At 36.0% G+C, this 12500-nt stretch overlaps 1 protein-coding gene across 1 annotated transcript in view; it reads right to left on the reverse strand.

Annotated features, from left to right (window-relative positions):
* Window positions 1-3652: 3652 nt before the first annotated feature.
* LOC138024206 (ceramide glucosyltransferase-like) overlaps window positions 3653-12500 on the reverse strand; it is a 9495-nt gene continuing 647 nt past the window's right edge. The window contains exons 4-13 of the mRNA XM_068871316.1: window positions 12240-12342; window positions 9192-9293; window positions 8644-8708; window positions 7860-7907; window positions 7500-7611; window positions 7151-7217; window positions 6689-6775; window positions 5616-5808; window positions 4911-5145; window positions 3653-4467 (exon numbers count right to left, since the gene is read on the reverse strand). Coding sequence (XP_068727417.1) covers window positions 4948-5145; window positions 5616-5808; window positions 6689-6775; window positions 7151-7217; window positions 7500-7611; window positions 7860-7907; window positions 8644-8708; window positions 9192-9293; window positions 12240-12342 — 975 coding nt within the window. The 3' untranslated portion in view covers window positions 3653-4467; window positions 4911-4947. The remainder of the gene's footprint in view (window positions 4468-4910; window positions 5146-5615; window positions 5809-6688; window positions 6776-7150; window positions 7218-7499; window positions 7612-7859; window positions 7908-8643; window positions 8709-9191; window positions 9294-12239; window positions 12343-12500) is intronic.

Raw genomic sequence — 12500 nt, forward strand, 5'->3', positions numbered from 1 at the left:
AAATGTTGCCTGTATTACTTAGGCGGGCCTTAAAGCGAGGTGAAGACATTTTGCAGCTCTGAGAAAAAAATGGCCGACAAAAGCTGTTTTGGACTGTAATTGACCGAGGTAGAAATCGATGCTGCAGTGGAAGAGTTGTTCATCCTGGAATTTTTAATAAAATTCCAGCTCTGTTTTTGATCAACTATTTATGATAGTGCTACTAAAACGCGGAACCGCCTTTACTACCCTGCGAGCATAGTCTCTTTCGATACTTTCCTCTTCCGGACTTATCTAGGAAGATCGAAAGAGACTCTGCTCGCAGGGGGTACGTCTTTACTAACACCCGCGCCAATTGTATTCAAACTTTAGACAGTTTCATCATAATGGTAAAGGGACTTTCCTTTTACGGAAAATTTGCAGAACTTTTAAGCGGAATCCCAAAAGTCCAAGCGACAGAAAGGACTAATTTGCCGCCAATTTTTTGTGTTATTTTTCAACAACAGCAGAAGAAAGCAAGACAAAAAAGCTGCATTCAAACTTTTAATTACCACTGAAAATTTAAATACATTTCTTCTTAACGTAAAATGGTGTTTATAACAACTAACAACTCATACAACACCACAAATTATTGGGTAATAATTCGTTATTAAAATTGATGTTGATACACCTATCAACAACCTTTTTATTAAATAAATAAATGGCCAGTTTCCACTGAAAACAATTTACCTAAGAGCGAACTTGGTAATATTTAAAAATATACTGTTCATCTAACGTGCCTTTGGTTAATCTAATAACATCTAGGTCTCCTTTAATTGGTCTATTTGGCCACATTTGCTCGTAAAATTCAAAACGATAGGGTTCGTTAAGTAAGACGGTTCACATGAACCTACGAACGGAAGTAATTCCTAACAGTGTATGCATGCTATAACATTTGAGACTACTACATCAAACGCCCAAACGAGAAAAGGTCCACTTTTTTTAAGTGAACCAAAAAATAAATTAAAATAAACACTAAATAGCAAATAAGCTAACAAAACTCGCAACCAATATTACAGTTATTATTAAGAACAGGCAGGTTCGGAGTTCGGAGTTGGTTGGTTCGGCGCTCCTTATGGATAAGCTCCGCAATCCCAAAAAGTTACGATATTTTATTTAAATGCACAAATATTCAACACCCAGTTCCACCGCAATGAATGTACGAAAATACTGTATAATTGTTTCACTTGGTGTGTCTTTTGATCCAGACATGCGCATGGGTTTACTATTTCAAAATGGCAGAGTCGGGAAAACTTATTTTTTTGAACCGTGCAGTAAATGCTCGGGGGGTTATGAAAGGAGTGGATGGTGAATTCAGAAATTTTGATCTCAAACTGCTACATTCTAAACTTGCTTTTTTCAAAGGAGTATATTCCTTATGTTTATCTTTCCCCAACACAATTACTTCCTCAAAGTTCAACAGACTGGAGATAAAGTGAGTGCTTAGTACAAAAGAGAGTCAAAAACTTGTGCGATGAAGATGAGCAACAGGTGAGAGAGTGGAGGCTGGATGAACTTACAGGAGGGGGATACGGAACTGGAGATGGAAAAGAAGAGGGGAGGTGAAGGAAGCCCAAGGGAGCCCAACAGAGATTTCTTGGTTTAGAAATGACAGTTTTGCCCTTACCCTTAAAAGTAGACCAGAACTGAATTCACCGGCTTTTACTTCGTGTAGAAGACACACATGACGTAAAACAATAGAACAAAAATCGTGAAACAATACCTAATCAGAATTCGAAATACCTAAAGACCCCTAAAGCTTTTGTTACGTCATGTGTGTTTTCTACACGAAGTAAAAGCAAATTCACCTCAGCCTCTGTTCAATGGACTTTTGAATGGGAGCTTTCATTTATGAACATTAATTTCCATTCATTATTGGAGAAGTTAATTTTAAACAAGCTGAAATGAACTTGAAAAGGCCTTTCTCTGACTTACAATTCAACTTAATTTAATTTAAATTATTACAAGGCCACTCTGACATGATAGAAACTTTGAATTTGCACTACAGGTGGCAAGACACTTGTGATACTGTCCCTTTTGACCAAAATTAATGCAAACATTGCCACCATAAATACATGTAATTCTTCCATCTTGGTGCTAATAAGCCTGGCTAAGTTAGTTTTAAAGAAAAAAACTTTTTTAAGTTCACAAATGCCAAATGCCTCGAATTATTATTAGCACAAGGGATAAAAGAATATTTAGTGGCAACCATTTTTTTGCATTCAATAATAATTTATGAAGAAAAATTGGTAGTCTGGTCTTCATGTAAACCTTTACATAATTATTCCTGATACAGTTCATGTGACTGTTACCCTGACGAGTAATTTGTATTCAAATCGAAGTATAAATATGCAGGCACTAATGCCATTGTCTCAGCAACACTAAATCTAAATTATTTTCAACAAAATATTGAGAGATTTCAGCATCATGTTCACTTGAAACTGCAATGGGTAAAGAAATGAAAATTCTCGTATTTGACTTGTCTTGCTCCCTTGAGGAGTTGTTCAACATCTACAGCTAACAAACAAGAAATGAGGTAATATCAAACCATCTTTATCCATTTTTGCCAAAATGCAAAGTTCAGTCCAAGAGTTGGTCGTGAATGTGATGCTATATCTCTCTATTAAGAGTACTTATTAAATTTTTGACCTTCACCATTGCGTTTCTAGCTTTCTGATTTCAGTTATCAGTTCATATACTGTAAGACCTAAAATGGAAACTGATTGGCAGCATTGAGTTTTGCCAAGCTAGGAACTGATTGGCTTTAACTTCGAAGTGCCCACGCACTCAGAATTTAATGAAAATCTAATAAAAGAATTATTATTCTCATCGCGTTTGTTGGATATGAGACTGGTTATAGTCAATTTACCGATAAGCGCCTCATTGGCTATTAATTTTACCCTCTCATATCCAAGGCGTGCTCATGGAACAATATTATATAACAATAATTATTATTCCATGAGCCCGAGTTGGATAGAGCGGTTTTCAATTGAGTGTCGAAAGTAATTAGCGAATTGCTTTGGTTTATGATTACTTCACTCAGTGATTGGTTCAAAGTTCTCGCGCCACTTTTTCAACCAATCAGAACTAAAACCAAAACCAATCTTGGCTCGCGCGTGCAGATTTTCCCGCGCTTTGTGTCGGCTATGTGTAATTACTTCGAGTTTTGATTGCTTTACTGGATTGTCTCCGTCCTTTTTGATTGGCCAAAGTAATTACTTTGGTTTTGGTTCTACGACACTAGATTGAAACTCGCTCTATGAAGTGATAAAACAACTAACGAGTGCATAGCGCGAGTTGGTTATAATCACTTCATATCCAACAAGAGCGAATGGAATAATTGTTTTAGTAAATTCTCAAACCGGGTTTTGCTCCCGATTTTTATTTCCACAATTTTACAAAGCGTCCGGAAAGAGCATCTTGGCGCACTATTTTCCATATGATGTAAAACTTTGGCTATTGGCTCACAGTCGGAGTTTTTTAGCCAATCAAAAAGATAGAAATGTAATCGTCGGAGCTGAAAATTTACTAAAGTTAAATAACCATAACCTTGACTAAACAATAAACCAGTCTTGAACATTAACATTAATTATTATTGATGGAAGGTGTAGGAAGGTGACATTTTAAGTAAAGATGGTCAAAATAATGGACATTTCTGAAATAGCAAGAAGTAATATTCAAGCTTTCTTTAGGATTAGTTGGCAGGAAGGCATACAAAACTAGATGATTTACCGCTTTTTGGGAAACGAAACCTTGTGAAAATGATGCTTTGCTTAAGCTCAATGAAAATATTTATCTGAAAGGAGCAAAACATCAAAGTAGCCACTAGTGAGGACAAGTATTTTATCGTAACCATCAAAAAGTGATGATGAGGCTACAAATACCCATGCTGTTCAAAAAAAAGTATCTAATGCATAATGTTGGGAAACAAAAGACACAGAGGTCACAAATCATTTTGTTTATAATCAAACTGAAGTAAATTGTTTTGATGGTTTAACCAGGATAATTTGGAGAAAGATGTACCGTAAGTTACGTTTACCAACCTGCAAAAGTATCACAGAAGCTTAGTAATTTATAGCTATGTACTTCAGAATGGCTTTTTCCAGAGCTTTTGATTTCAGTGCCAATCGAAAAAAAACTGAAACGCTCAAGGAATTAGAATGGTGGAGACTTAGAATGGCTATCATTACACCTCTTGTGCAAATAAAATCTGGAGATTTTCCTATTTCAGAAGGCTGAGATGTTACCAGAGCTCATCCTCATCTCATTTTTGGTATCATTGACCAATTCCTTCATTCTTCAGTATTTGAGTCAGAAGAATAGATGGGTTTATATCACATTTTTCTGCATAATTTAGAATAATTCCTCAATTTGCCAGTGTAGACCTGCTACAGTGTGAGGAAATATACACATATGTAAAGCACTCCCTCCCAACTCACCTAAGAACACCTTAAAGTGCCCCTAACCCCAAAATGTTTTTTTCGCTAAAATGAATCTTTGCACCTGTTCGAAACGCATTTCAGTAATTTTTTCCTTTTTCTAACAAATTCTGCCATTTTATAGGCTTCGAAAGTTGCGAAAATCCAAACATCTTTTGTTCACGACCGAGTCAGAAGGGGAGTGGGTCTATTCCTGATGTGACGTCACAATCTAATTTGCATGCATGTTTACAAAGAGTTAATGCAATGTAAATCAGTTTGTGACGTCACATCAGGAATAGACCCACTCCCCTTCCGACTCGGTCGTGAACAAAAGATTCTTGGATTTTCGCAACTTTCGAAGCCTATAAAATGGCAGAATTTGTTAGAAAAAGGAAAAAAAATGCCGCAATGCGTTTCGAACAGGTGCAAAGATTCATTTTAGCGAAAAAAACATTTTGGGGTTAGGGGCACTTTAAGATAGTGAAATCATACTATTGAAAGATTTCATTTAGCAGCAGTGGTTACTGATGTCCTGACATTTCTCTTGAAGCCTCTCAGCTTTACCGCCAAGCTGTAGGACAAAGTGTGATGTCCGCCATTCAATTTTTCGACCACACGCTGCCTGGAGAAAGAATACTATCCATGAAAATTCCCGAAAAGTCCATGCTACAAACAGCTTCCAAAGTGGAGGCAAGGGATTGTTTGGCTGAAAAATAAAGGAAATAAAATTGCCAACAAGTACTTAATTCTGGAAAGGTAGGTGTTGTAAAATCGTGCAATGTAAAAAAAATATAACAGCCATGAGATTGAAATGGTCAAGTCTCAATTTTCACAAAAGACCAATGATTTGTTAGGACATAAATGCAGGCCATGGATTATCTGAGTGGGCCAAACTTGGGACAGTAACACATTTAATTTGTCTGGGTATAATCAAGGCAATGAGGCTAGACATTATTTTGATCTGTCCCTGTTTGCTGTATTTATTCACAAAAAACCATTAGATGAACTCCTGTTCTTTGCCTGAGTTCGTCATGGCCAGATCAACTGTCTCTACATGTACCATTGTTGCACCAATGATTTCATCAAAACCCCTGCTAGTAAGGGTGTAGTATGGGTGTTGAACAGGTGCAATGCCAGACATGTATCTGTGATAAAACAAAGAAGGGAAAAACTCACCCCTTGAACACTTCTCAGTAACATATAATCCAAGAAAAACCACAACAGTAAGTGTTTTATGAAGAAAAAAATTGCACTAAATTCCCATAAATGCCACACAGCCCAAGTAGCCATCAAGCCAATCACAATACTCTCTGTGAGAGGTTCCAGTACCGATGGGAAAGGCTCCATAGTAAGACGCAGCCTGGTCCATCTACAATGAAATGAATTCAGGAAAGTATCAATCTTGAAATTCAGGGAAGTGTTAATCTTGACTCGAAGGCTGTATGCAGGATAATAGAAAAGGGAAAAGCCACATTCTAAGAAGCAGGCTTCAAATGACAGAGAGCAGTAAAGCAGCGATGCCAATATTATCATTCCACTGTTACTAACTTGCAGGTGACCTTGAGATTAGGGTTTGTGGTAGGTTTGACTTCAAGTGAAAGTTCTTTAGCACAGTGTTAGCTGATTTGAAAGTTAACCTTCTTTAAGTAGGCATACTTAAAATTTAAAAAAAGTGTCTACTTGTCATACTTGCACTCCAATCTTAAGGTTACTATCATAGTTAGTGGCTGTTTACAGGGCTGCCTGTGTTATGGAAGAGGAAATTAATAAGCACACATAAGAAACATACACTGTATGTTGTTGTTATTCAAAGCATGTTTTAAAGCAAATTACGTGTGAATTTTTTTTGTTGCAGGGACTTTTTGAGGTGCACGCCAAAATTTTCAAGATCTCAGTAACATCGGTGCAGTGAGAGAGTCTTGACCCTTCAGGTATTGTACATTGTAAGCTGATTTCCACCACCTATGCAAGTTCCGGCGAGCTCATTTATTCTCATACCTTGCTTACTTAGGGTGCATTCCTTTGGGATGGTCCAAAAAATGATCACTGATCCAAGATCCCTTAGATCATGGTGCATCAAAGGAACCAAAACATCCTTTCCCAGAGTTGATTTTATCGGTTTCTTTGATGCACCATGATCCAAGTGATTTTGCATCATCCCCAAGGAACGCACCCTTAAGTTAAAAATGAAAAAAAAAAATAGAGGACACTTTGCATTGACAACTTCACGGAAAGAAAGATGGACACACCTGACCATTCGTTGTTGGTATCTTAAAAGAGAATAGTAGCTTGGATTCTGCATTGCTGGATCAGAGCTTAGAACAACTTTCATGCCCCTAAAATAAAATACATTGGAATAAACAATATTTAGTAAAAAGCCACAAAGCCCCAGATCACACAAAAGCTTTTTTATTGATTTAATATAAAATATAGGATTAGAAAAGACAAAGTACAAATTTTGTTACTACAACAGACCATAAACAACACTACACAAATAATACAGACAACACTAACCTTCTGAACAAATAAAACAACAGTACATTACACTACAAAACTGCAGTATGCACTACAATACCCTACATGCTTCATGCTGATTACTGTTCAACAATAATTCGTTTTCATGTAAATATAATGCATGAAGCTCCACACAAAATTTATTTTATCAACAACAATGAATACTCCAACCACAACTGGAAGAGGGAGTCACTTACCTTTTAAATATAGCCTTAGATATGAAGTAGTCTTCCGCTATATAGCAAGAAAACATCTCTAAGCCACCTTAAAAGCAAACATCAGATTCTGATGATCAACCTTTTTAAGTACATATAATAATAATAATAATAATAATAATAATAATAATGATAATAATAATTACTGACAGGGGATAAACATTAAGTTGCCAAGTTTAAGATGTATTCCTTGCTAAAGCGCCCAGTAAATATGCATACAGCACTACCTGGTTGCGAAACCTCATGTTCAAAACCTGTAACATTTTAGAAGCAAATGTTTCTGCATAGGAACTAGGATTCTTATATTGGCTGTAGTTAATGTGCAGCATACCTATTTCATCCAAAAGGGGTTTACTGTAGAGACTGGACATTCCATTTGCACAAAGCTGACCAAGGCTATAAGCTAACAAGTACACAAATGCATGTTGGGTACCAAAGTACACCTGTTAAGACATGTTATAACAATAATTAGTTAAGTTTGGACATCAAATTAATGATGACAACCAGGGATGTACCTTTAATCCATAAAATTAACACCAGCAATAAAAGATTATTGCAATATTAGCAAGCTACATATAATATTATTGCATTTGCAACAGAGTATAAATTTAGGCAAAATTTGCTGGGAGAAGAGAAGGTTCCTTATGGTATTCAGATAACACACACACAAATACTTCTTTTTCTTTCTCACCTTGTCTACACAGCCTGCAAAATCCATGCAGTTGGTTACAAATGGTATCTATTGAAAGAGAAAAATTATTCTTGGTTTATTTCATCTAGTATGCTATGTAGGTACAGCACATGAAAAGGACACTTGGTATTTTGCATAGAAACTGTGACTATCTTTTTACACATCTGCATTATTGTAAAATTGCACAGAGGAGTAAAGCTATGTTATATACTGCAGTCCTCAGTGTTCCAGATAAGAGATTGGTTTCAAGATGTAAATCCTTAACAGACCTGATCTGCCAAAATCATTCTGCAAAGTGCAGATAGACCCCTGGTATTCTCCCTAAAAAATTTTTCTCCCTCAAATTTCTTGAGTGCACCACATGCAGTAATACTGTACATGTACGTATGATAAAAAGTGCAACAGTGTTATGTAATGAGTGTCAGAATGATGTAGCAGGTATCAAGACAATAGCTACAAATTGTTGTGGAAAAAGTTTTGTTCTGATGTTGCACGCTTCAGAATTTGTTGCATAAAGTACATATGCACATGGAGGGGGCTTCTACTTGTTGCCACAAGGTCATGAGTACATTTTTGTTATTGAACCTAATAGCAATACATATTTATCCTTTGAAAGCATTCTTAACAAATAGATTACACATCACATGTATGAAGCTTGATTTTGTAACTATATATTACTGAACTTTAAAGTTTATCTCCCACACTTCAAAATAATAGCACTAGGAAAAATTAAAGGTCTTGTGAGTTATTATACTTGTTGAATTATTGCATTTTACTTCAATACCTGGTGAACCATTCCTACACCTGGTCCCATATGTGACACTAATTCTGTCAGACTCCCTTGATGGACTAAAAAATACAGGTACATAAGAAACAAATCTATTCCAAACATAACCACTAGGCATTAACAGAATGACAAACAAGGGATACATACAGTAAACAAGTAAACAAGTTTCACTGAACACATTGATTTAATCTGGAGAGTACAGTACATATGAATCACTCTTCAGAGTCGAAAGGTTAAGAAGTGATGAACAACACCACATCTCACCTCTGTGACCAAAGTTCAACTATGACCTATACCTTAACATAGTCACTCATAATTGGGCTAGGTTTCAATCAACCTTATAATCCCTTGTCAAAATGTAACCCAGACAATAATAATTGCATTTGGGTGTGGTTCTGTGCTCAATGCTATCAATGTACGTAATCTTGTCAAGCTTCCCTCTTTGTTATTTAGTCTTCGTCACATTAAAAAGTATGGTTGACAAGTGAACACCATATTATTTGTTTACTTTAATAGCAATCTATATTGCAATTACGAGCCTTTACCTTTTATATTGCTATCACATATCCAAAGAAGGTCATACTTGGCTGCTTTATAACCTTGATTCATGTTATTGATCTTTGGATTTACCCCAATTGTCTTAGCAGCTGAACAAGTTGAAGGAAAATAACAATAACAATTAACTATCTCAATCAAGGCAAATTGTTAACAAACAGTTGCCAAACTAGATAAGCCTAAATGCTTAACCCTCATCACAAGATTAAATTTTTGTCTAGTCTAGGATACTCCTACCTTTTTTACTATCAAGCATGTTTTGAAAGTGTTAGGACACATTTTGCATTTTTTCCCAGGCCTAGATGACTAAGTTAATCTCTGCATGTATAATTAATTAAATTATTATAATTAAATTATTTAAAAATAACCTCTTACTAACTGATACCGTGGGTACCAGAGGTTTTTTCGCGGCACCCTCTCCAAGTTGTCAGCCAGAGATGTGAAGCCTCGAGATAGAAAAATGAAGATGAGAGCGCAGGGCTCGAAATTAGCGAAAAAATGCAATCACATTTTGCGACAAGATACGAAAATTGAGTCGCAATTTCTCAAATTTTCGTCGCAAAATCGTTGCGCTGCATTGTGTTGTCAGCCGTTTAGCAAAATATGAGCCCGCAATACTTGTGTGTAAAGAAACCGCTGAAAATGGCAAATGATCCACATAACGTCGCAGCTAAATTACTATACAATTACGCTATCTTCAGAGAAAATTCACGGCAAGAAACAAAATAATTATGTTATTTATTTATTTATTTATTTATTTTAGCAAAAGTAGCAGTAAAGTGGCAACTGCTAACCCTTTTGTTTCGAAAGAGCGAAGGTGACAACAAGTCACAAATGCGACCGTATTGGTCGCAATTTCGAGCCCTGGAGCGTGTACCTGTTTGAGAGTAAGACTGCGAAAAGGCATCTGGCACCCAGGGTAACTGACTAAGGGCAAGGACTGTACTGTGGTGAATAATTATTGGCCCTTCACACTACCTGCACTGATTAGCTTAGCTACAGGGCGTCACTAAACGCTGGAACGGAATGGAATGAGGCAAAATAAGGCAGAATGACACAGAATGAACCAGAATGATACCGGAATGAAGCGGAACGGACCGGAATGGGACCGGAATAACTGGAATAGGACCGGAATGAACCGGAACAGGACCGGAATGAGCCGGAATGAACCGGAATGATACAGGAATGAGCCGGAACTGTACCGGAAATAACCAAAACGGTACTGGAATGGTACCTGAATTGACCAAAATAAGCCTGAAATACCCATGATCAAATAACAGAAAGTCCACAAATCCAACAGAGTTTTCTTAAATTTTTTTGTTGACTCCCTCACCTGCGCCTTATGAGTGCAGAACATTTTGAATTGAACTCTGTGATGACGAATATCATTGTCGACATGTACAGGAAACGCTTAACCACATTCTGTTTTTGTTACCACAATGTCAACGTCTAAGAAAATATTTATTTCAGAACGTGACCGAGATCGTGACACACTGAAAGAATAAGAAGTGTCTATAACTTTCGTAATCTGATCGGTAATTGATTTCAAAAATTGAGCTTTCCTGATTGGCTGAAATACGGAATGTTCCGATGGTTAAGGATATCATGTTCCTGAGTGACCTTCTGATTGGTGGAGACGCGAACTATTCCACCAAGAAAACTGTCCTTGAAATAGTCTTTTGATTGGATCACAAGTGGAATATACCGTGAAAAAGGACAAATTTAAATGGAGGTCTGTTATTTTTAAAAGAACCATTCCAATCATTTCCGTCCCATTCCGGTCCATTCTGGTTCATTCCAGTTCATTCCGCCTCATTCCGCCTCATTCCATTCCGTTTTGGCGTTTAGTAACACCCCGTTGCTACATGTACATGCAGGTTGTCTGTTTGAAACTTTTTCCTTTTAATAATAATTTTATTGTAGAAACTATTAACCCATTGACAAGTAAAATTGTCTGGTGTTAGACAGAATAAAATACTAAGTCTAGCCAGTTTAGGCCAGTTTGACATCAAAGGGTAAAAAAGTTAATAGAACAACTTTTTAATACTATTAATTTTGTCAAATAAGTAAAAATTGTCAGAAATTGTGTATTGAAAATTATTGAGAGAAAAGTTGATTCTTCTTGTGAATCGGATGTAAATTACCAGTAGACATCAAAACAAACATGAAAACACAGAGGTCAGTGACAGAAGACATCTCAGGACACATTCAAGCTATGGAAGAATTTAGGAGGGGGAGGGCACTTATAACAGGGAGGAAAAAAAGATCTAAAATTTGTTCTACTAAAATTAAATTTTTACTCATGTCTACTTTTAATTGAAAAACAGTGTTCATGCAAAAATAACAGACTGTCAATGTGTGAATGTCAACATGCTATGGGGCTGCACAGCCCAAAAGTTGTGACTTTGATGGAATATGATTCTTTGAAATTCTGTTAAATGACCACTGTTGTTATTGATTTATAATAAAAAAGTTGAAATGATATTAAATGCACTAATTATTCTTGTTAGTTAATTAAGACACAACTGAATTCACAATGAATATTCTAGACCTTGTGGCAGGAAAAAAAGGATCAAATTCTCAAGAACACATTACATCAATCCATTAAAATTATTTACGAGCTATTAAGCGTAAAGAGTTGATTTCTGACCATCAGATTTATTTGTAAAGGCAATGTGAAATGATGTGAGTATCTTCTCTTGGGATATAAATATTTATTTTCAAATTCCTTTGAACATGAATATTTTATACCATAACATCAACGATCATGTTATTCACCATAGTCTTACCAAAAATGCAAAAATCATGAGCAAAAGTGATCAATAAATATTTTAAATTATTGTAACTGTTATATTTTACATTACAGGTCACTTTTTTTCAAATACTACATGTGAATTTTGGTAAATCAAGTTTCTTCAACCGATCATGTATGCAAATGAAAAATAGTGATCCCCGCAAAAGCATAAATTTAGTATTGTCCATAAGCATTCAAGCAAGCATGAAAATTATTTTTGTCTTCAGTTGTTGGATTAGCTTACCGGTAAATAACCTTGCATTTACCAAAGGATATGCCTTCATAAGCTGGCGAACAATTTTTACCGCTGGGTCAAGTTCATCTTGAACGCAAACGAGAATTTCAAACTAAAATGAAAACAGTTGTCAGCAAAAGCTATAACAATTAATTCTTTAAAATAGCTTCATTCAAAGTCGCAGTTGACGGTAAAATAAATCTTCGACTTCAACTTCCTTCAAGTTGACTGCTTGTAACAGAAACTCATGCATTACAATGGTAACATATT

Source organism: Montipora capricornis, chromosome 11 (assembly GCF_036669925.1).
Source record: "Montipora capricornis isolate CH-2021 chromosome 11, ASM3666992v2, whole genome shotgun sequence".
Lineage (NCBI taxonomy): Eukaryota > Metazoa > Cnidaria > Anthozoa > Scleractinia > Acroporidae > Montipora > Montipora capricornis.